Below are 20609 nucleotides of genomic sequence, written 5' to 3'. Positions count from 1 at the left end.
TGGATCATGCGGATTCGGCCTCCTTGGAGGTGGTGTGGGATCTCTCCCTCTTTGGGTGGATCATGCGGATTCGGCCTCCTTGGAGGTGGTGTGGGGTCTCTCCCTCTTTGGGTGGATCATGTTGGATCGGCCTCCTTGGAGGTGGTGTGGGGTCTCTCCCTCTTTGGGTGGATCATGCGGATTCGGCCTCCTTGGAGGTGGTGTGGGGTCTCTCCCTCTTTGGGTGGATCATGCGGATTCGGCCTCCTTGGAGGTGGTGTGGGATCTCTCCCTCTTTGGGTGGATCATGCGGATTCGGCCTCCTTGGAGGTGGTGTGGGGTCTCTCCCTCTTTGGGTGGATCATGCGGATTCGGCCTCCTTGGAGGTGGTGTGGGATCTCTCCCTCTTTGGGTGGATCATGTTGGGTCGGCCTCCTTGGAGGTGGTGTGGGGTCTCTCCCTCTTTGGGTGGATCATGCGGATTCGGCCTCCTTGGAGGTGGTGTGGGATCTCTCCCTCTTTGGGTGGATCATGCGGATTCGGCCTCCTTGGAGGTGGTGTGGGATCTCTCCCTCTTTGGGTGGATCATGCGGATTCGGCCTCCTTGGAGGTGGTGTGGGGTCTCTCCCTCTTTGGGTGGATCATGCGGATTCGGCCTCCTTGGAGGTGGTGTGGGATCTCTCCCTCTTTGGGTGGATCATGTTGGGTCGGCCTCCTTGGAGGTGGTGTGGGGTCTCTCCCTCTTTGGGTGGATCATGCGGATTCGGCCTCCTTGGAGGTGGTGTGGGATCTCTCCCTCTTTGGGTGGATCATGCGGATTCGGCCTCCTTGGAGGTGGTGTGGGGTCTCTCCCTCTTTGGGTGGATCATGCGGATTCGGCCTCCTTGGAGGTGGTGTGGGATCTCTCCCTCTTTGGGTGGATCATGTTGGGTCGGCCTCCTTGGAGGTGGTGTGGGGTCTCTCCCTCTTTGGGTGGATCATGCGGATTCGGCCTCCTTGGAGGTGGTGTGGGATCTCTCCCTCTTTGGGTGGATCATGCGGATTCGGCCTCCTTGGAGGTGGTGTGGGGTCTCTCCCTCTTTGGGTGGATCATGTTGGATCGGCCTCCTTGGAGGTGGTGTGGGGTCTCTCCCTCTTTGGGTGGATCATGTTGGGTCGGCCTCCTTGGAGGTGGTGTGGGGTCTCTCCCTCTTTGGGTGGATCATGCGGATTCGGCCTCCTTGGAGGTGGTGTGGGGTCTCTCCCTCTTTGGGTGGATCATGTTGGATCGGCCTCCTTGGAGGTGGTGTGGGGTCTCTCCCTCTTTGGGTGGATCATGCGGATTCGGCCTCCTTGGAGGTGGTGTGGGGTCTCTCCCTCTTTGGGTGGATCATGTTGGGTCGGCCTCCTTGGAGGTGGTGTGGGATCTCTCCCTCTTTGGGTGGATCATGTTGGGTCGGCCTCCTTGGAGGTGGTGTGGGGTCTCTCCCTCTTTGGGTGGATCATGCGGATTCGGCCTCCTTGGAGGTGGTGTGGGATCTCTCCCTCTTTGGGTGGATCATGCGGATTCGGCCTCCTTGGAGGTGGTGTGGGGTCTCTCCCTCTTTGGGTGGATCATGCGGATTCGGCCTCCTTGGAGGTGGTGTGGGATCTCTCCCTCTTTGGGTGGATCATGCGGATTCGGCCTCCTTGGAGGTGGTGTGGGGTCTCTCCCTCTTTGGGTGGATCATGCGGATTCGGCCTCCTTGGAGGTGGTGTGGGATCTCTCCCTCTTTGGGTGGATCATGTTGGGTCGGCCTCCTTGGAGGTGGTGTGGGGTCTCTCCCTCTTTGGGTGGATCATGCGGATTCGGCCTCCTTGGAGGTGGTGTGGGATCTCTCCCTCTTTGGGTGGATCATGCGGATTTGGCCTCCTTGGAGGTGGTGTGGGATCTCTCCCTCTTTGGGTGGATCATGCGGATTCGGCCTCCTTGGAGGTGGTGTGGGGTCTCTCCCTCTTTGGGTGGATCATGTTGGATCGGCCTCCTTGGAGGTGGTGTGGGGTCTCTCCCTCTTTGGGTGGATCATGCGGATTCGGCCTCCTTGGAGGTGGTGTGGGGTCTCTCCCTCTTTGGGTGGATCATGCGGATTCGGCCTCCTTGGAGGTGGTGTGGGATCTCTCCCTCTTTGGGTGGATCATGCGGATTCGGCCTCCTTGGAGGTGGTGTGGGGTCTCTCCCTCTTTGGGTGGATCATGCGGATTCGGCCTCCTTGGAGGTGGTGTGGGATCTCTCCCTCTTTGGGTGGATCATGTTGGGTCGGCCTCCTTGGAGGTGGTGTGGGGTCTCTCCCTCTTTGGGTGGATCATGCGGATTCGGCCTCCTTGGAGGTGGTGTGGGATCTCTCCCTCTTTGGGTGGATCATGCGGATTCGGCCTCCTTGGAGGTGGTGTGGGATCTCTCCCTCTTTGGGTGGATCATGCGGATTCGGCCTCCTTGGAGGTGGTGTGGGGTCTCTCCCTCTTTGGGTGGATCATGTTGGATCGGCCTCCTTGGAGGTGGTGTGGGGTCTCTCCCTCTTTGGGTGGATCATGTTGGGTCGGCCTCCTTGGAGGTGGTGTGGGGTCTCTCCCTCTTTGGGTGGATCATGCGGATTCGGCCTCCTTGGAGGTGGTGTGGGGTCTCTCCCTCTTTGGGTGGATCATGTTGGATCGGCCTCCTTGGAGGTGGTGTGGGGTCTCTCCCTCTTTGGGTGGATCATGCGGATTCGGCCTCCTTGGAGGTGGTGTGGGGTCTCTCCCTCTTTGGGTGGATCATGTTGGGTCGGCCTCCTTGGAGGTGGTGTGGGATCTCTCCCTCTTTGGGTGGATCATGGCTCAGCCTCCTTGGAGGTGGTGTGGGATCTCTCCCTCTTTGGGTGGATCATGCGGATTCGGCCTCCTTGGAGGTGGTGTGGGATCTCTCCCTCTTTGGGTGGATCATGTTGGGTCGGCCTCCTTGGAGGTGGTGTGGGGTCTCTCCCTCTTTGGGTGGATCATGCGGATTCGGCCTCCTTGGAGGTGGTGTGGGGTCTCTCCCTCTTTGGGTGGATCATGCGGATTCGGCCTCCTTGGAGGTGGTGTGGGATCTCTCCCTCTTTGGGTGGATCATGCGGATTCGGCCTCCTTGGAGGTGGTGTGGGATCTCTCCCTCTTTGGGTGGATCATGTTGGGTCGGCCTCCTTGGAGGTAGTGTGGGGTCTCTCCCTCTTTGGGTGGATCATGCGGATTCGGCCTCCTTGGAGGTGGTGTGGGATCTCTCCCTCTTTGGGTGGATCATGTTGGCTCAGCCTCCTTGGAGGTGGTGTGGGATCTCTCCCTCTTTGGGTGGATCATGCGGATTCGGCCTCCTTGGAGGTGGTGTGGGATCTCTCCCTCTTTGGGTGGATCATGTTGGGTCGGCCTCCTTGGAGGTGGTGTGGGGTCTCTCCCTCTTTGGGTGGATCATGTTGGGTCGGCCTCCTTGGAGGTAGTGTGGGGTCTCTCCCTCTTTGGGTGGATCATGCGGATTCGGCCTCCTTGGAGGTGGTGTGGGATCTCTCCCTCTTTGGGTGGATCATGTTGGCTCAGCCTCCTTGGAGGTGGTGTGGGATCTCTCCCTCTTTGGGTGGATCATGCGGATTCGGCCTCCTTGGAGGTGGTGTGGGATCTCTCCCTCTTTGGGTGGATCATGTTGGGTCGGCCTCCTTGGAGGTGGTGTGGGGTCTCTCCCTCTTTGGGTGGATCATGTTGGGTCGGCCTCCTTGGAGGTGGTGTGGGATCTCTCCCTCTTTGGGTGGATCATACGGATTCGGCCTCCTTGGAGATGGTGTGGGAGGCTTCGGGTCGATATATCTCTGCTGTGGCTCCAGAACTTGGGGTCTCTGACCTACGACATAAAGTTGAGGAGACCTTGACTCATTATTCGGCTTCGGTTCCTAACTTGGAGCACCTTTCATCGCTTAGAGGAGAACTACATCTCCATGTCTCAGACATCACCAGAGTTGGTATAGAAAATAGCAGAGATTCATATTTCGAGGAAGGGGATAAAACCTGCAAACTCCTGGCGATGTTGGCACAGCAAGATAGGCCCTTAGCGGTTATACCTGAAATCCTCACGGTAGACGGTGTGTTAGTCTCCTCCCAGGAAGATACCCTATCGGCATTCACTACGTTTTATACCTCTCTATGTTTCCTCACTTCCTGATGACTTCTGCACCAATGCTCTCCATGTTAGACACGCTAGCACCAGGATGGCTCTCTGATGCAGAGAGACAATTCGTTGTTTCTGAGATCACATCAGAAGAGGTCATGGTGGCCATCAGGTCTTTTCCGGCAGGGAAGACCCCCGGGCCGGATGGACTGCCCATAGAATATTATAGAGCTCACAAAGAACTGCTCGCCCCCAAGCTAGCTCAGATGTTTCAGGCCTGCCTCCAACAGGGCTCCTTACCATCCACTATGAGGGAAGTCCATATTGTTCTCATTCCAAAGCCTAATAAAGACCCCAAGTTATGCGCCTCCTATAGGCCGATAGCGCTCCTAAACTGGGACCTAAAAATACTAACCAAATTACTGGCCACTAGGCTTAATAAGGTAATACAATTCCTGATTGACTCTGACCAAACGGGCTTTATGCCAGGTAGATCCACAGATATTAACATACGCAGACTTTTTTCTAATATTCATGCCCCCCATACTTATCAGGGCACTAGGACCATTGCCGCGCTTGATATGGCAAAGGCATTTGACACGGTGGAGTGGGTGTATCTGTGGGAGGTGTTGAGAAGAATGGGTTTCCCCCTGATATTTATTGACTGGATTCGTACATTGTATACTGGTCCTCTGGCATGCATTAAAATGAACGGCTCCCTGTCTCCTCCGTTCCCCCTGCAAAGAGGCACCAGACAGGGATGCCCTCTCTCCCCAGCTCTGTTCGCCCTGGCCATGGAACCAATAGCTGAGGCCCTCAGAAGCTCAGCCGAGGTCCGTGGGCTTAGGGTGGGTTGGCTGGAGGAGAGAGTGGCTCTTTAAGCTGATGATTTACTCCTTTTTTTAAATGACGCTGGTGACTCTCTGGGGGGTGCACTTGGGGTCATGGATGCCTTCTCCGCCTTCACGGGACTGAAGGTGACTTGGCACAAGTCTCAGCTCTTTCCGGTGGATGAGGGGGCCAGGTCCTCCTCACCCTCCTCAACCCCGCTCCAGTGAGTGGATAAATTAACCTATTTAGGTATCATCATCTCAAGGGAGAGCGGGGACTTTGACCCTGTCCTGGCAGTTATTAGATCCAAACTGAAGGCGTGGAGCAATCTTCCTCTTTCCCTCATTGGGCCTATCAACCTTCTTAAAATGAAAGTCCTCCCCAAACTTACGTACATTTTTGGAAATTCCCCACAATGGTTGACCAAAACCTTCTTTAATTCTCTTAAGCACCTCTTCCTCTCCTTCATTTGGGGATCAAAGCCACCTAGATTTAGATACACCACTCTGACCAGGCCTGTGGACAGTGGGGGTTTGGCTCTACCTGATTGTCACAAGTATTTCTTGGCCACTCAGCTTGTGACTGCCCATTGGTGGTTGCAACCGGACCTGACCAATTCTGTGACGGTGCTGGAGGCGGCTATAGTGGGGTCTCTGGAGGCCTTGAAGGGGCTACTATTCAGGGGACCAAAAACACCTCACTCCCTCACCCCTTCTATGCGCACCACTATGTGGGCGTGGAGGGTGGGAGAGGTGCTGAGGGCACCCCAGCCGAACTCCTGGTCTCCTCACACCCCCCTGTGGCTGAACCCTAACCTATCACAGTTTAATACTATCCCGGATCCACAGGCCTGGGCCAGATATAAAATATTGACCCTTGAACATGTAATCACCAATGGGGAGCTCATTCCCTTTCACGTATTGCGTACCAAATTGAATGTACCTGCAAAGGCCCACTTTCGGTATCTTCAAGTCGCTCATGCCTATAGGTGTCAGTTCTTAGGCCAACCGATTGTATTGTAATATTCAGAACTTGAATCCACCCTTCGGGTGAAGGATCTCGAGAAACCCACGTCTCAGATCTATGGGTCCCTGCTGGTCGCTGCCGTTCCCGAGCTGTCCTCCCTCCGCAAGAAATGGGTGGGGGACATGCTGGAGATGGATGAAGATGACTGGAGGAAGATTTGGGATTTTCCATTCTCCCCTCTGGTCTCAGCCAGGGACAAACTAGTCCAATACAAAATCGTACACAGAGTTCATTACACGCCCCCCTGGCGTATTCTCCGGTGTGTTGGCGCTGCTCCTACCAGCCGGGGTTCTTCTTATACATTCTCTGGGCTTGTCCAGCAATTGTACATTATTGGAAAGAAGTACTAGAAGTGATCACTAAGATTAGTATCCCGAATGATCCTAAACATCGTCTACCAAATGGACCAAATGTCAATACTCAGAGCTAGGAAAATACTCATATCTCTGTTATTATACTAAACACGTAACGCCATCACCATGACCTGGAAACGGTCGTCTCCCCCTCTGATAGGTTCTGGAAGAGCCTAGTGAATGCCAGTCTGCCCCTCTATAAAGCCACCTACTCGGGGAGGGTTGTCCCCAAAAATGTGAAAAGGTATGGACCTGTTGGTTGGATGATAATACCATGGCAACTGATACAGTAATCAATTCCTAAATTAGCATTATGGCTATAAATATGTTAGCAAATTGACCCAATATCTCTCCTTCAAATATCCTGTCAGTGCAGAGCATGGATTTTCCTGAATTAAACCCCTCCCCCCATCGGGGTATAGTTAAGTAAGTTTGTTTATGTTGGTTCGGTCTACAGCCGCATCGGAGGATATGCCCCTGCGTGGGCAATGTTTGGCCCCTGCGTGGGCAATGTTTGGCCCCTGCGTGGGCAATGTTTGGCCCCTGCGTGGGCAATGTTTGGCCCCTGCGTATGTTTGGCCCCTGCGTGGGTACTTTTTGTATGACAATATAAAACTTAATAAAAAGATTTAGCAAAAAAAAAAAAAGATAGCGGTGACATCAAAGAGCAGAGCTGTGGGAGGGGCCTGCCAAGCTCCACCCAGTACAGGAAGGGGCGGAGACCAGGAGAGAGGGCAGCAGTGGGCGGTCTTTATTACACTGGATAACTGCCCAGATCTGGAGGAAGTCACATGATTGGTGGATTTATTTCCCCCGGAGTTCATCTAAAGAAGACATTTTGAGTAGAGCGGAGGTTAAAGAGCTGTGGTCTGTGTCCCCCTAGGGGAGATTTCCCTTCACTTCCTGTCCTGGAAACAAAACAGGAAGTGAGAGGAAATTTTCCCTTCCGTTTTTGAACAGGCGCTCCCATTGGAGGATTTCCTCTCTATTTCTGTTCTTTGGATCGTCACTTCCTGTGATGATGATCACCGGGACAAATACGGGGAATTTCAGCCGTGGGGACACAGACATTTTTTTACCTTTCCTTGCACCAAGTAAAACTCACAAATCATTGGCTGTGGATACATTTTTAATGATCTAAAGATCTTTTGGGTTGTGGATGACTGAAGAGTGACCTGAGAGCCAGGCCGCCGGCATTTTCTGAGGACGGGGGGAGGGGACTTCTCTCAGGACAGGTACAATCTTTTCTGGAATGTTTCTCACAATTGTACACAATACAGTGGGCGGGACTAACACAAAATCATCAATACAAAATCTGTAACCAGTAGAATTCAGTAGAGACACTTCTGTAGCTTTCTGATAAATGTATAAAAATAAATATTTGCATTAAGTAGTTTAACTGCTAAAAAAGAGGTCAGATCCGAGCGTTCCTGACCAGTGGGCCCCACAATGGGGGTCTCAGGCTTGGCCCCATCCAGTAGGCCACAGCTGGCCAGTCCTGAAAAAGAAGTCAGTGCTTTCCTTCAGAAGAGGTGGGTTTGGGCATACGAGACCCGTGTGTCCCACAATGGGGGTCTTAGGCTGTGCCCGGACTGGTAGGCCATAGTTGACCAGTTTGGAAAAATAAGTCGGTGTTTTCTTTTAGAGGAGTTGGATTAGGGCATTCCTAACCAGTGTGCACCACAACAAGGGACTGAGGCTGGGCCTAATCCGGTAGGCCATAGTAAACCCGTTGGGGAAAACAAGTCAGTGTTCTTTCAGAAGTGTTGGACTTGGGCTTTCCTAACCAGTGTGCACCACAACTGGGTTCTCAGACTGTGCCTGGTCTCGTGGGCCATAGCTGGCCAGTTTTGAAAAATAAGTAATTCAGGGTTTTCTGACCAATGTGCACCACAATGGGGGTCTCAAGCTGTGCCCAGTCCAGTGGCCCACAGATGGCCGGATGTGCAAAATAAGTGTTTTCTTTCAGAAGAGTTGGAACCAGGTTTTACTGACCAACATGCACCACAACGGTGGTCTCAGACCAGGTCTGGTGAGCCATAGCTGGCCGATTCTGTTGGGTTTAAAGAGTGCCTAGGTGAGGTCTACACTCTCATATTCACAATGGTCTGAGTCTTCCAGCTCAATGCCAGGAACTAAGCTGTAATAGTCTGTAGACTGATTGAGGTAAAGCTTTTCTCGGTCTGTTGAGTCCTTCATGACCTCTGTTACGCTCACCGTGTCTACCTCTAACTCAGTCTTCAAATCCACCTCTTCTTCCTCTTCTTCCACCGCCAGGGTCAGACCCGGACCTTCCTGGCCAACCTGTCCTTCGCCCTTCACTAAAGAGTCCGCAGAGGTTCCCAGTTTGATCTCCACCTCCTCGTAGAGGTCTCTGCTGCTCCCAAGGAGAGCAGCTGAAGGTTTCAGTAGAATGGGGTCCTTGAACTGACTGGGTTCTGCTTCCCTTCGCTTATTTTGGAAGCTTTGTTGCAGTTCATAATGGTGATATTCTCCCCCGACGTTGCTGGCACCATTGCGATCCACAGTGACCAGATTGCACTCTCGACCAGCACTGGTGTAATTCCCCTTATGTTTGCGGCAGCAGCAATACCAACAGAGGAAGAGGACCAGCGCCACCAGCGGGATACAGATAAGAGCTATGGTCAAACTGTGGGACCTGCAAAGTCTCCCCCTTTCCACCTCCACAATTTGTAAGCCGCTGACCTCATTTGGAGTGACGCAGATCACCCCGTCCAGCAATGAACTTGTGTGGTTGTCCCGGAGTTTGGGCTCCAACTGGTCGTAGAGGACGCATGTGCAGTCCAGGCTGTTGTTGAGAAAGTTGAGTTTGGTGAGGGAAGGTTTGAGAAGATCACCGGGAAGGGAATTCAGGTCATTGAAGTTCAGGTGTATCTCCTCAATTTGGTCCGAGACCTTCAAGAAGTTGTCAGGAAGCCTTCTCAACTTGTTGTGCTCAATATGGAGGACCTTCAGGTTGGGAGCATTGCTCAGGAACCCATTAGGGAGATCCTTCAAGTGATTGTTATTTAAATACAGAAACTCAATGTTTGTGCGGTTCCTCCCCTGGACAGCGTCCGTAATTTCCAAAATTCCAGAGCTGGAGAGGTCCAGGACCCGAAGACCGGGCAGTAAGGTGAATATATTCCATTCCAGGGTGTCAACGCTGAGACTGAGGTTCACACAGCAGTGATCAGACATGAGCAGCGACCAATCGTACTCCTTCTCCACTACGAAACATTTACAGGGTTCCTCCATTGCTCCGCCCATCAGCACCCCGAACATCTGCAGCAGAAAGAACACCGAGCCGGGTCTGAACCGAAGACCTGAAATAAGAACAAACAACATCAGTATAGTTATCACCCTTATTAGCCTTACACATTCCCACCCAATATACCCAGATAGGGGAGCCGCTTTATAATGTTTAATATGGGCCAAGATACTGCCAATGGGCCATTCTCTACAGCACCATCTCTGTTCAGGCATCATCCAGGGTCACCATCAACTTCCTGGACTGAAACACCAGCTAAGAGAAGACTCAGGCATGCAAACCTGTGCAGCTCTTGGCTGTGTTCACAAATGTTTGACACAGACAAGCCCCTGCTGTAGCCTTTCTACAATGTACAGTCTGATCACTGGGGGAGGGGAGACTGAGGAAATGACTCCTCCTCCTTCTACAAAGTTACAATGTACAGTCTGATCCCTGGGGGGAGGGGAGACTGCGGAAATGACTCCTCCTCCTTCTACAAAGTTACAATGTACAGTCTGATCCCTGGGGGAAGGGAGACTGAGGAAATGACTCCTCCTCCTTCTACAAAGTTACAATGTACAGTCTGATCACTGGGGGAGGAGACTGAGGAAATGACTCCTCCTCCTACAAAGTTACAATGTACAGTCTGATCACTGGGGGAAGGGAGACTGAGGAAATGACTCCTCCTCCTACAAAGTTACAATGTACAGTCTGATCAATGGGGGAGAGGAGAGGGAAGTCTCAAAAACCATTTTTTGAAACAGAGGATTATGGGAAAAGGTTACTCAGCAGCCATACAGAATCTGTAGTTTTATCCTCCAGAAGGGCGGTAATATATCAGCTCAGTGCTCTGTCTCCAGTAATGAGGAATTGTGGGAATGGGGGTTGGTAGCCATGACGGTTCTGGAGACTCTTCCTGTGATTAATGATGGAATTCAGCCAATTATGAAACAATGGAGGACTTTGTCCCTCTTCATATATAATGACCAAACCTCCCCCTCCCCCATCTGATAATATTCACTGCTTACCTCCATTCTGACCCCAATCTGTGATTTATTACATAACGTCCGATGGGTGAGACACACCGCCCCAAATAGGAAGGAGGTCCCAATTCCTCCATATACAATATATAGATGAGAAGAATATACAGTACCTTGAAAAAGTATTCATACCCCTTGAAATTTCCCACATTTTGTTACAATCAAAAACCATAAATGTATTTTATTGGGATTTTATGTGATAGACCAACACAAAGTGTCACATAATTGTGAAGTGGAAGGAAAATGATAAATGATACAAATAAATATGTGAAAAGTGTGGGGGAGGGGCATTTGTATGGCGCCCCCCGGAGTCAATACTTTGTAGAACCCCCTTTCTCTACAAGTCTTTTTGGGGATGTCTCTACCAGCTTTGCACATCTAGAGAGGACATTTCTGCCCATTCTTCTTTGTAAAATATCTCAAGCTCTGTCAGATTGGATGGAGAGCGTCTGTGAACAGCAATTTTCAAGTCTTGCCACAGATTCTCAATGTGATTTAGGTCTGGACTGTGACTGGGCCATTCTAACACATGAATATGCTTTGATCTAAACCATTCCATTGTAGCTCTGGCTGGATGTTTCGGGTCGTTGTCCTGCTGGAAGGTGAACCTCCGCCCCAGTCTCAAGTCTTTTGTAGACTCTAACAGGTTTTCTTCTAAGATTGTCCTGTATTTGTCTCCATCCATCTTCCCATCAACTCTGACCAGCTTCCCTGTCCCTGCTGAAGAAAACCATCCCCACCACATGATGCTGCCACCACCATGTTTCACGGTGGGGATGGTGTGTTCAGGGTGATGTGCAGTGTTAGTTTTCCCCACACATAGCGTTTTGCTTTTAGGCCATAAAGTTGAATTTTGGTCTCCTCTGACCAGATCACCTTCTTCCACATGTTTGCTGTGTCCTCCACATGGCTTCTCACAAACTACAAACAGGACTTCTTATGACTTTCTTTCACCAATGTCTTTCTTCTTGTCACTCTTCCATAAAGGGCAGATTTGTGGAGAACACGACTAATAGTTGTCCTGTGGACAGATTCTCCCACCTGAGCTGTGGATCTCTGCAGCTCCTCCAGAGTTACCATGGACCTCTTGGCTCTTCTCTGATGAATGTTCTCCTTGCCCGGCCGGTCAGTTTAGGTGGACGGCCATGTCTTGGTAGGTTTGCAGTTGTGCCATACTCTTTCCATTTTCCGATGATGGATTGAACAGAGCTCCGTGAGATGTTCAAAGCTTGGGAGATTTTTTTTTTATAACCTAACCCTGCTTTATACTTCTCCACAACTTTATCCCTGACCTGTCTGGTGTGTTCCTTGGCCTTCATGATGCTGTTTGTTCACTAAGGTTCTCTAACAAACCTCTGAGGGCTTCACAGAACAGCTGTATTTATACTGAGATTAAATTACACACAGGTGGACTCTACTTACTAATTAGGTGACTTCTGAAGGCAATTGGTTCCTCTAGATTTTAGTTAGAACCCTTTCACACTGGAGGCGTTTTTCAGGCACTAAAGGGCTAAAAATAATGCCTGAAAAACATCTCCCTGCAGCCTCAGTGTGAGAGCCGTATACACCCCTCCTCCACCGCCCCTGCCATTGAAATCAATGGGCACCGCTGCCAAAGTGCTTCAGCAGCGGCGCTTTTCAGGCACATTTAACCCTTTAAAGAAATACAAATGTGTCTGCGCTAGAATTCAAATATCTAATAAGTGGTTGCAGTGAGTGTTAAATAGGTAAAGTAATACAAAAAATAAAAAATTGAAAAATATTTTTAAATTAAAAATAAAAATTAAAAACTGCACTTAAGCTGATCAATACAAATCAGAAATATCTCTTGGTGATTCAACCTTATAATACTAAAAGTGCGAAGTGCAATCTAAAATCCACAATATAAGTGCCAAATCGAAAGTGAAATTTTCATAAAAGTCCTTATAGTACAAAGGTGCATATCCAAAGAAATATAAATATAAGGTGCTCAAAATTAGTGTCCATAATAGTGAAGCTCATCCATCTTGTTCCTCCAAAAGTGTACATAAAGCATGCCTTAGTGTCTTTCCGTGATCCCCCAAAAGCACATGCGCTCACCTTCCTGCGTGTGACACAGTAATTAAACTCTGTCAAACACGCTTTGGAGCAACTCCTGTGCTCAAAGGAATCAACTTTGTAGACCTCCAATGCTCCCAGTCATGATATTATAAGCAAGAAAAAAGGAAACTCCATAGCGCAATATTGTAGGATAATGAAGGATCTTTTATTGTGAACAGAAACTCTCCCCTCATAGGGGTACTCTCATGCAGTGGGTGCGTAGGGGCACCATCCCATACAAGCATTGACAGAAACAGGCCGTCCGTAAGGTATAGCGTGCGGTGCGGTGTATACCACAATCTCTCTCTCTCTCTCTCTCTCTGCAGACAGCTCCGTCCAGGCCCCTCCCCTACGCGTGTTCGGCATCGGGATCACGTGCCTTCATCAGGGGGAGAGAGAGAGAGATTGTGGCATACACCGCACCGCACGCTATACCTTACGGACGGCCTGTTTCTGTCAATGCTTGTATGGGATGGTGCCCCTACGCACCCACTGCATGAGAGTACCCCTATGAGGGGAGAGTTTCTGTTCACAATAAAAGATCCTTCATTATCCTACAATATTGCGCTATGGAGTTTCCTTTTTTCTTGCTTATAATATCATGACTGGGAGCATTGGAGGTCTACAAAGTTGATTCCTTTGAGCACAGGAGTTGCTCCAAAGCGTGTTTGACAGAGTTTAATTACTGTGTCACACGCAGGAAGGTGAGCGCATGTGCTTTTGGGGGATCACGGAAAGACACTAAGGCATGCTTTATGGTACACTTTTGGAGGAACAAGATGGATGAGCTTCACTATTATGGACACTAATTTTGAGCACCTTATATTTATATTTCTTTGGATATGCACCTTTGTACTATAAGGACTTTTATGAAAATTTCACTTTCGATTTGGCACTTATATTGTGGATTTTAGATTGCACTTCGCACTTTTAGTATTATAAGGTTGAATCACCAAGAGATATTTCTGATTTGTATTGATCAGCTTAAGTGCAGTTTTTAATTTTTATTTTTAATTTAAAAATATTTTTCAATTTTTTATTTTTTGTATTACTTTACCTATTTAACACTCACTGCAACCACTTATTAGATATTTGAATTCTAGCGCAGACACATTTGTATTTCTTTAATATTAATTGCACGGTTATGGAACGTGATTAGTGTTTGCAGCTGTTTTTTCACTTGGATTCTTTTCACTTGGATTTTATTTCGTTATTTGATAAGGCATTAACCCGTATGTGGCTCGCAAGGCTCATCTAGATTTTTGGTACATTTAACCCTTTCTTTGGTCACTAGCAGGGGTTAAAAATACCCCGCTAGCGGCCGAAAAGCGCCACTGAAATGACGGCTCAGTGTGAAAGGGATCTAAAGGAGGCTGAATACAAATGCCCCTCCCCCCCCCACACTTTTCACATATTTATTTGTATCATTTATCATTTTCCTTCCACTTCACAATTATGTGACACTTTGTGTTGGTCTATCACATAAAATCCCAATAAAATACTTTTACGTTTTTGGTTGTAACCTGAAAAAATGTGGAGAATTTCAATGGGGTATGAATACTTTTTCAAGGCACGACTGAAACCCCTAAATCCATAAAGGGTGAGAATAAGGTTCAGGAGGTTCAATAGGAAGCCATGGTGAAGAACACAAGGACATGACTTCAAGACAGCCGGAGGAAAGTTCAAATCTAACCTTCGAAAATATTATTTTACTGAAAGGGTAGTTGATGCGTGGAGCAGACTTTCAGCAGAGGTAGTGAGACAGTTACCAGTAAGTGGGACAAGCATAGATCGATTCTCCGGGTGGCTAAACCTGTGGCCCTTGGAGCCCTTTAATGTGGCCCTTGAAACCCTTTAATGTGGCCCTTGAAACCCTTTAATGTGGCCCTTGGAGCCCTTTAATGTGGCCCTTGACCTCAAACCAGTGAAGCACACTTCTATTTTATCCTGCAGGTTTGGTGTGGTATCAGAAAGTTCACCGCACCCACAAGATATAATAGAAGTCTATGGCAAAGTGCGGGAAAGCCGCAGCACATCAGTGTGAAAGCAGCATTATAGGGGGCTCATTTACATTTGCGGTTTTGGGGGTGGGGTAAAATCCCATAGTTGAGATATGTTTTTACCACACACCACTCAACCACTGGTGTAGCGTCAGGGGTTGCAATGGTGGCCCCGACCCAGGGAGCCCCTGCAGCCTCCTTGTCACATTCTGTTTTACATCTCAATTTTCTTCTTGCAACCTCTCCTTATGCCATTCAAAATAAAAAATTCTAAATTCTGAACTATTTCATTTCATTGTAGCCCGTGACCGGTTACCAAATCATTTAAGTGGCCCTCACTCTTCAAAAGGTTGACCACCCCCGCTATACTCATAGGTTAAAATAAACACTGAATAAAAGAAAAAATAACAATAAAATAACAAATAAACAATAAAATAATAAAAAGTTAAAAAATAAAAGAGGCAGACCTGATGGAGCGCGTGGTCTTTAGACCTGATGGAGTGCGTGGTGTTTAGACCTGATGGAGTGTGTGGTCTTTAGACCTGATGGAGTGTGTGGTCTTTAGACCTGATGGAGTGCGTGGTGTTTAGACCTGATGGAGCGCGTGGTCTTTAGACCTGATGGAGCGCATGGTCTTTAGACCTGATGGAGTGTGTGGTCTTTAGACCTGATGGAGCGCGTGGTGTTTAGACCTGATGGAGTGTGTGGTCTTTAGACCTGATGGAGCGCGTGGTCTTTAGACCTGATGGAGTGTGTGGTCTTTAGACCTGATGGAGTGCGTGGTCTTTAGACCTGATGGAGCGCGTGGTGTTTAGACCTGATGGAGCGTGTGGTCTTTAGACCTGATGGAGCGCATGGTCTTTAGACCTGATGGAGTGCGCGGTGTTTAGACCTGATGGAGTGCGCGGTGTTTAGACCTGATGGAGTGTGTGGTCTTTAGACCTGATGGAGCGCGTGGTCTTTAGACCTGATGGAGTGTGTGGTCTTTAGACCTGATGGAGCGCGTGGTGTTTAGACCTGATGGGGTGTGTGGTCTTTAGACCTGATGGAGCGCTTGGTCTTTAGACCTGATGGAGTGTGTGGTCTTTAGACCTGATGGAGCGCATGGTGTTTAGACCTGATGGAGCGCATGGTCTTTAGACCTGATGGAGCGCGTAGTCTTTAGACCTGATGGAGTGTGTGGTGTGTAGACCTGATGGAGCGCGTGCTCTTTAGACCTGATGGAGTGTGTGGTGTGTAGACCTGATGGAGCGCGTGGTCTTTAGACCTGATGGAGTGTGTGGTGTGTAGACCTGATGGAGCGCGTGGTCTTTAGACCTGATGGAGTGCGTGGTGTGTAGACCTGATGGAGCGCGTGGTCTTTAGACCTGATGGAGTGTGTGGTGTGTAGACCTGATGGAGCGCGTGGTCTTTAGACCTGATGGAGTGCGTGGTGTGTAGACCTGATGGAGCGCGTGGTCTTTAGACCTGATGGAGTGTGTGGTGTGTAGACCTGATGGAGCGCGTGGTCTTTAGACCTGATGGAGTGCGTGGTCTTTAGACCTGATGGAGTGCGTGGTCTTTAGACCTGATGGAGCGCGTGGTCTTTAGACCTGATGGAGTGTGTGGTCTTCAGACCTGATGGAGCGTGTGGTCTTTTTCTGCCGTCTCTCTATGTTTCTATGACCCCAAGGCACAGATAACTCACCGGACATGGCTGGATTGTGGCGGAATGTGAAGATCAGGAAATATCCCGGTGGCTATTTACATTTCCAAAGGGCACTTTGGGTCCTTCTGTGGTCTTCTCATGTCGTCTGGAAGAGAGAAAAGAGGAATATGTAACAAATTCCACCTGTAGCCTCCAGGATCTCATTACATCCATGCAAACCGGGGCCCTAAATGACCTTTTCTGGAGCAGGAGTAAAGGCATCAGCCAACCAAAGCACATGGTGGAAGAGACCCCATAATTCCAGTACACCTCCGGGGTCTCCGGTTACCTCTACACCTGCCCTGAGAAGGGTTCCTCACCCTCAGAACAATGTGATGTCTTCACAGCTTGGGTGTGATATTACCGTAACCACAACCGTCGCCTGGAGGACTCAATGGTTCCTCGGAGCATCGCCCATCTGATTAACCCTTTGCTGTTCCTCCTACAACTGACCTATGTATCCCTTCAGAGAGCTCACCTCATTGGACGCTTCGTTCCTCACATATATCAGACGAGGAGATTCTCAGAGTTTGCTGTTGGGAAATGTGAGAAGATAGTGATGGATGGAGCTGAACACAAGCCAATCTCTATGGAGACGTTACACAGAGCTCTGGCCCCAGGGCATTATGGTTACCTGGGAAAAGCTTCAGGTTACTGTTGATGGCAGGTTCCCCTATCCGCAGAATACTCAACATGGGGGGGGGGCGGGGGGACTATGGAAAAGGTCTGTTTGGGGCGGAGTCCAGGCAGATCATCTCAACATTCCCATATCCGATACAAAGTTACCCCCAGAAAAATAAAACTCCGGGTGACACCAACGTACTCCTTCCAGACACTGATATCACAACCCAACACCACCGAGGGGACCCAAAATAGTGTACCCACCTCAGCTCCGGAAAGTTTTACCCCCCTTCATGACCAGGGCACTCTCTGACCTCATCTCTGAACTGCACATAAATGGAACAATGTTACTTTGTATCTCTCTATCTCCTGTCTGATCAATGTCTATAAACAATGTTACTTTGTATCTCTCTATCTCCCGTCTGATCAATGTTTATAAACAATGTTACTTTGTATCTCTCTATCTCCCTTCTGATCAATGTTTATAAACAATGTTACTTTGTATCTCTCTATCTCCCGTCTGATCAATGTTTATAAACAATGTTACTTTGTATCTCTCTATCCCCTGTCTGATCAATGTTTATAAACAATGTTACTTTGTATCTCTCTATCTCCTGTCTGATCAATGTTTATAAACAATGTTACTTTGTATCTCTCTATCTCCCGTCTGATCAATGTTTATAAACAATGTTACTTTGTATCTCTCTATCTCCCGTCTGATCAATGTTTATAAACAATGTTACTTTGTATCTCTCTATCTCCTGTCTGATCAATGTTTATAAACAATGTTACTTTGTATCTCTCTATCTCCCGTCTGATCAATGTTTATAAACAATGTTACTTTGTATCTCTCTATCTCCCATCTGATCAATGTTTATAAACAATGTTACTTTGTATCTCTCTATCTCCTGTCTGATCAATGTTTATAAACAATGTTACTTTGTATCTCTCTATCTCCCGTCTGATCAATGTTTATAAACAATGTTACTTTGTATCTCTCTATCTCCCGTCTGATCAATGTTTATAAACAATGTTACTTTGTATCTCTCTATCTCCTGTCTGATCAATGTTTATAAACAATGTTACTTTGTATCTCTCTATCTCCCGTCTGATCAATGTTTATAAACAATGTTACTTTGTATCTCTCTATCTCCCATCTGATCAATGTTTATAAACAATGTTACTTTGTATCTCTCTATCTCCCGTCTGATCAATGTTTATAAACACTGTTACTTTGTATACAATATTGCCTTATTGAGGCAGAGTTCTACCCAGAAGTTGAAGCTCCCCCTCCGGTGCCACATTTACCACCTTTCAGGAGGAGGGGGAGGGGTACCTGTCCCCACTTCTGTTGGACCTCCCTGTGGCAAGTTATATCAGAAGTTTGGCCCCTCCCCCTTCCCTGTCGCCGGGCTATTCAGAAAGCGCTCTGTGCATGCGCTGTGAAGCTGCAAGGCCTCACTGTTATTTCCCTTACAGACAGCGGCACCCGAGATGGAAACATGTCGGGATTCCTGGACAGGTAATGTCCTAATAATAAGTCAGCGGTTCCGGTATTTGTACGGTGGGTGTGGCTGCTGACTTTACATTTTTCGGTGGGGGGGGGCGGAATTCCTCTTTGAGCTGTGGAAGATTTACCCCCCTCCAGGACCAGGCCATTTCCTGCTATTCAGCACTGCGCTAATATTACAGGTAATTGATCGGTCATGTGACGCCGAACACAAATGTCATTTATATCTTTATTTTCACACAGAGATTTCTTTTTGTGATATTTGATTATCTGCATGTTTTATTATTTATTATAGAAAATAACATTTCTGCTCTAAAAAATATCCAATAAAATCGAATTTCTTCATAAATTTTGTCCAATATGTATTCTGCTCCGTGTCTTTGGTAAAAGAAATCCCAATAAGTGAATATTGATCGGTCTGTGTGAAGGTTCTACGTCTACAATTATGGGATATCTACGGGGATTATAATGGGTCTGGGATACGGCGGGGGGCAATGTGACACTAACTGACATCACCAATGACACGAATACAGTGAAAATACTATGCACTGTCACTGTACTAATGACAGCGGCTGGGAAGGGGTTGAAGCAAACATTATCAGAGGAGAGGTGGAGAAGAACGATCCGACACATGAGATCGGCACAGAGATGTCGGGTTTTGTCGGAATTCCCATCATTTGGAGTATTTTGTAAACTCCGGATATTTATGTTCTCACAGATCCTCCATTCCTCTCCTCTGTTGATGATTTATAGTATTATGGGCGGGATCAAACCTTGTAGTGTGGGGTCCGGGGGGGGGTCCGGGGGGGGGGTCCGGGGGTCCCTATTCTCCATTTCAGGGAGGAGTCAGGCCTGAAATGGGGCCAAAGCCGCTCCGCAGCCCCCCGGAGATAGGTGATCAGAGGTGAAACCTCATTTTGCAGCCCCCCTTGGCTCCACCCCTGACTCCACCCCCTTTGCCCTGCCCAGGTATACCCCACCTTTTTAATGAAGTGTCCACCAATCAATGTTTGCTTCCATTCATTCGGGGGACACAGACAGTCCTCCTCCTCCGCTGTGCCTCGGACACTATGTGCTGATGCTGAGATTTAGTTACAGAGAGAGGTGAGAAGGAACACCAGTGACCGGCGCCCCGAGGTGGCAGTGTGCCCTAGACGGCTGCCTAGTTTGCCTAGTCGGGCGGCACAGTGGTGTAGTGGGCGGCACAGTGGTGTAGTGGGTAGCACTCTCGCCTAGCAGTAAGAAGGGTCCCTGGTTCGAATCCCAACCACGACACTACCTGCCTGGAGTTTGCATGTTCTCCCTGTGTTGGGTTTCCTCCCACACTACAAAGACATGCTGGTAGGTTCATTGGATCCTGTCTAAATTGTCCCTAGTATATGAATGTGAGTTGGGTCCTTAGATTGTAAGCTCCTTGAGGGTAGGGACTGATGTGAATGTACAATGTATATGTAAAGCGCTGCGTAAATTGATGGCACTATATAAGTTCCTGAAATAAATAAAAATAAATAAAAAATAGTTGTAGCACCGGCCCTGCATGTGAACCGGCTCCATAGAGAGCCAATCACAATCTCCCATCATGTGAATTGGAGGCGGGGAAACCTTCATCCATCCACATAGGTGTGAGCCGGTCTGAGTATATATAACACACCTGTAATATATGATTGTCCTGAAGAAGCAGCGATCCGCGAAACGCGTAGAACAAGTACATCCATCAGATTTACAGATTTTTGTATTTATCGCAGTTTCTTTATGTACATCAATGTTTTATAATGTTGTGTTTATGACGTTTTATGTGTAATAAAATTTATATCGATTTTTATTCTACTTTGTTCTCATTTGTCATTTAAAGTCCCACCAAAAATACCAAATTCATTGATAGGATGATAACAATGTGAACCTGACCAATGATTGGAGCTCATTTCCCCCAATTTACAACTTTCTTTATGTATTAAGATGATCAGGAACAGAGCGATCGGCCCTGTGCACAGAGCTCTGGGCTGTGATTGGACACGGAGCTCTGGGCTGTGATTGGAAGTGGAGCTCTGGGCTGTGATTGGACACGGAGCTCTGGGCTGTGATTGGACACGGAGCTCTGGGCTGTGAT

General features: G+C 48.4%; 1 protein-coding gene across 4 annotated transcripts in view; it reads right to left on the bottom strand.

The window, feature by feature from the left end:
* Positions 1-7426: 7426 nt before the first annotated feature.
* The window catches only part of LOC141103931 (uncharacterized), a 44659-nt gene continuing 31476 nt past the window's right edge, over positions 7427-20609 (bottom strand). For 2 of the 4 annotated variants that reach the window (XM_073594016.1, XM_073594015.1), the window contains exons 2-3: positions 16372-16477; positions 7427-9641 (exon numbers count right to left, since the gene is read on the bottom strand). In XM_073594016.1, the coding sequence (XP_073450117.1) occupies positions 8389-9641; positions 16372-16378 (1260 nt within the window). In that variant the 5' untranslated portion in view covers positions 16379-16477 and the 3' untranslated portion in view covers positions 7427-8388. The other 2 variants (XM_073594018.1, XM_073594017.1) reach the window with 2 other exon arrangements.

Source organism: Aquarana catesbeiana, linkage group LG07 (genome assembly GCF_042186555.1).
Source record: "Aquarana catesbeiana isolate 2022-GZ linkage group LG07, ASM4218655v1, whole genome shotgun sequence".
Lineage (NCBI taxonomy): Eukaryota > Metazoa > Chordata > Amphibia > Anura > Ranidae > Aquarana > Aquarana catesbeiana.
The sequence above is the reverse complement of the archived record's forward strand: the minus strand, read 5'-3'. Positions and strand labels throughout refer to the sequence as shown.